A 3,131-nucleotide genomic window follows, 5' to 3' on the forward strand; every position below is an offset into this window, starting at 1 on the left:
TTAGACACAGGAGGTCCACCAGTTCCCTGCAGAGCCAAGGGGGCTGCTGTGCCCTTTTGCTGCCTTTCTTCCGAGATGGAATAGACTTAGCTTGTGTATCTAGGATTGCTCCCTTGAGGTGCAGCCACTCATCCTGAACTCCCCTCCCCTTTGGGTTGTGGTCCTTTAGGGCCTCACTGACAAGCCTCCTGTGCTTGTCATTGTCAGCTTGTCAGAGTCAGCTTTCCTGACTTCTGTATTGCTGACTGACTTGCCAGCTTTATGGAAGATGGTGAAGGTGATCAGCTCATGGTCGCTGTCACCCAGCTTCCCTTCGATTGTTAGGTTGCTGATTAGGTCGTCCCCTGTTGTCAGTACCAGGCTGAGCAGCACTTTTACCTGCAGGCATCCCACACTCAAACAAAAGAAAACAAACTAACCCAATGCCAGTGCATCACAGAATTAATTTTGGTAATTTGTTGTTGTAGTGTGACTACTGATAGTACTTTAAAATCCAGTAGGAAATGCATAACAGTGTCATTTTGATATGCAGTAGTCAGAGTAATAAAGCCTCAAATTAAGTGGGATTCACTTATTTTACAGGTGCTTGACCTTGATAAGCAGGAAAACTGAGTACTGCATCTCCTGCAACAATGAAGTTTGAGATGCTGTGGTCTGCAACATAGTGACACCTGTGCTGCTCACTTTCTCTGTTTCTTTCTCCCAATTCAGTCCTGCAGCCTTTCCCATGTAGCTTCCAACCTTCACACTTCACAGAACTTCTTTTTGCTAAAGGCTCTAACGGCCCTTTTTAACCCAATCTCAGGGCCATCACGCCATCTTCAACCTTCTTGACCTGTCAGCTGCCTTTGACACATACTGTTCTTAGGCTTGTCATGCTGACCAATCCTGTTTTGTTGTTTCCTCAAATTCCCCTGTGTACCTGTCTGTATCTGTTTGTATTCTCTTGCTTATACTTAGATTGTAAAGTCATCCAGGACAGGGACAGGCTTTTGTTGTATTTTTGTACAACTCCTATTGCAATGGGGTCCTGCTATGACCAGGGCTCCCAGTTGGCAGAGTATTGCAAAATGTATTTTAAAATAATAATAAAAATAATAATAGTAATAATAATAATAGTGACCTGGAATTTGTTACCGATTCTTTCAGAAGCTATGGATGCCCTTAATTCCATTCAACGTGGTGTGCCTTTCTTTCCATCACTCTTCATAGCTTTTCCCTTAGCACATCAAACTTTTCTCCATGACAAGAAGCCATGATGTTTAAGGTTCCATGTGGATGGAGAACAAGAGTTACAAGTAGAGGAGTCTGTTCCCCGCTTGTAAGCCTTCTCCCTTTCCTTAAATGGTTTGATAAGCCTTAGCAAGCCTCACAACTTCATTCAGATTTTTGCAATAATTATATTATTCTTATAGATGCCAGATTTAACTTACAGTCTTCATAGAAGGCAGGGCAAAGAGGCACCTTATAGACTTGCTGAGTCAGAGATTTGTAAGCTTTTGTGAGAAAGAGCTTGCTTCATTAAATGCTATATAGTTTTTGTAGTTGCAGAAAGAATGTTGTAATCATGTATCCTGAATACATCAGAGCTAGTAGTCAAATACTGGTGCAAATTTATTAGCTTTTAAGTATGATTTTTCAGCCAATCTTATGATTCTGTGGTGGGAAGGCTGACTTGTGGTTTTTTGCTTTCTTGGAGCTGGCAATATGGCATTTCTACTGACCAGGTCAAATCCTAAATGTTTTGTTTAAATATCTTCAACTGGTGTAAATCAGTATCGCTCTACTGAATTCACTCCAAAGTTTATTTATATGAATCCATTTTTCTCTCTCCCTATTTTACACAATGCTAATCTGTATTTTGGTAACTTGCAAAATCTGATTAAAGCACAAGACAAGATAAACAATCCTCTGTTTAAAACATACGTATGTTCAAGTGTTTAGAGACCTAAATAAACTGGACTCAATTCTGTACTCAATTCTGCCACTGACTTATGTGTGTATCTGAGCAAACCACATAATAGGCTTAGTTCACCTTTCCATAATGGTTGGGGATCCGACAATGGTAGGTACTATATAATGATTATTATGGTTGTCACTGGGTTTGTTCAACGTTGTTACAAAATTTTCTATTTTTTTATTACCACATTTCAGATTTTAAAACCTAATGATTATTAGAAAATACAGGCTCTTTGTCTGTCTCCTTTTCATGGCACATGTTTTCATGTTTTTACTAAAGCTTTTTAGTTTCAGGCATTTCTGAAGCTTATCAATAGACAATAAAGTGGCTTTTAAGACATTGTACAAGTATGAATTTTTATTCTAAAATGAATTATGGCAGGAAAAACAATCATAAAAACAGTTTCAGAAAGACAACAGATTGTTAGCACTTTCAGAAATGGTTTCTATCTCCACCTCAAGAAGTAATTCATTTAAGGCCTTGTTTTAAAGCAAACAGAGCAAATTATTTTTTCTGATTTAGGATGCCATTTATTGGCATTCCAAAGCATCAAATGAACAGAATTGATTTGCACTTAGCTCAAAAAGAATATCTTAATGGGATTAAAAACATAAGATTTATCGTCACAAAGAAAACCTATAATAATTTCATTGCGTACATCATCTATATATTATATTGAACTACATATCCAATTACAAAAGCAATAAATAATCAAAGACCTTTGTCAAATGTTTGTTAATAGCACTCCCGGTTATCTTGCTTCAGTCAGGAAGTCTGCCCTGCCCCTCACACTAGCATACAAATAGCAGCGGTAAATTGGTTACCTTTGAAGAGTGAAGACATATTTCTGCTGAACGTATAAAGCTAGGGTAAAAGCAAAGAGGTAAAGCTTCATCTCAACAGTGTCTGCAGTGGAACCAAGTGCAATTAAAGAAGCCAAGAGTTCAGGACCTACATTATTGATTTCAAAAACCATTATTTAAAGACTGGTTAAAATTTAATACAATCTCTTGCCACCATCCCCTCCTCCCTGTGGCTAAGTCAATATGCCTTAACTCCTGTGGGAGAGTCTGTTCATATTGATGAAGCAAATCCTGGAAGTGGTATGGCACATTTTAGTCTTCCAGTATTGACAGGTCACTTTGTCTTCTGAGCTCTTATATTACTTTAT

At 38.2% G+C, this 3,131-nt stretch overlaps 1 protein-coding gene across 1 annotated transcript in view; it reads right to left on the reverse strand.

Moving 5' to 3' along the window:
* CPB2 (carboxypeptidase B2) overlaps positions 1 to 2,905 on the reverse strand; it is a 29,364-nt gene extending 26,459 nt beyond the window's left edge. Inside the window, exon 1 of the mRNA XM_019529915.1 lies at positions 2,785 to 2,905. Within this exon, the coding sequence (XP_019385460.1) occupies positions 2,785 to 2,855 (71 nt within the window). The 5' untranslated portion in view covers positions 2,856 to 2,905. The remainder of the gene's footprint in view (positions 1 to 2,784) is intronic.
* Between the last annotated feature and the right edge of the window lie 226 nt (positions 2,906 to 3,131).

This window comes from Crocodylus porosus, unplaced genomic scaffold (assembly GCF_001723895.1).
Source record: "Crocodylus porosus isolate Cpor-Errol unplaced genomic scaffold, CroPor_comp1, whole genome shotgun sequence".
NCBI lineage: Eukaryota > Metazoa > Chordata > Crocodylia > Crocodylidae > Crocodylus > Crocodylus porosus.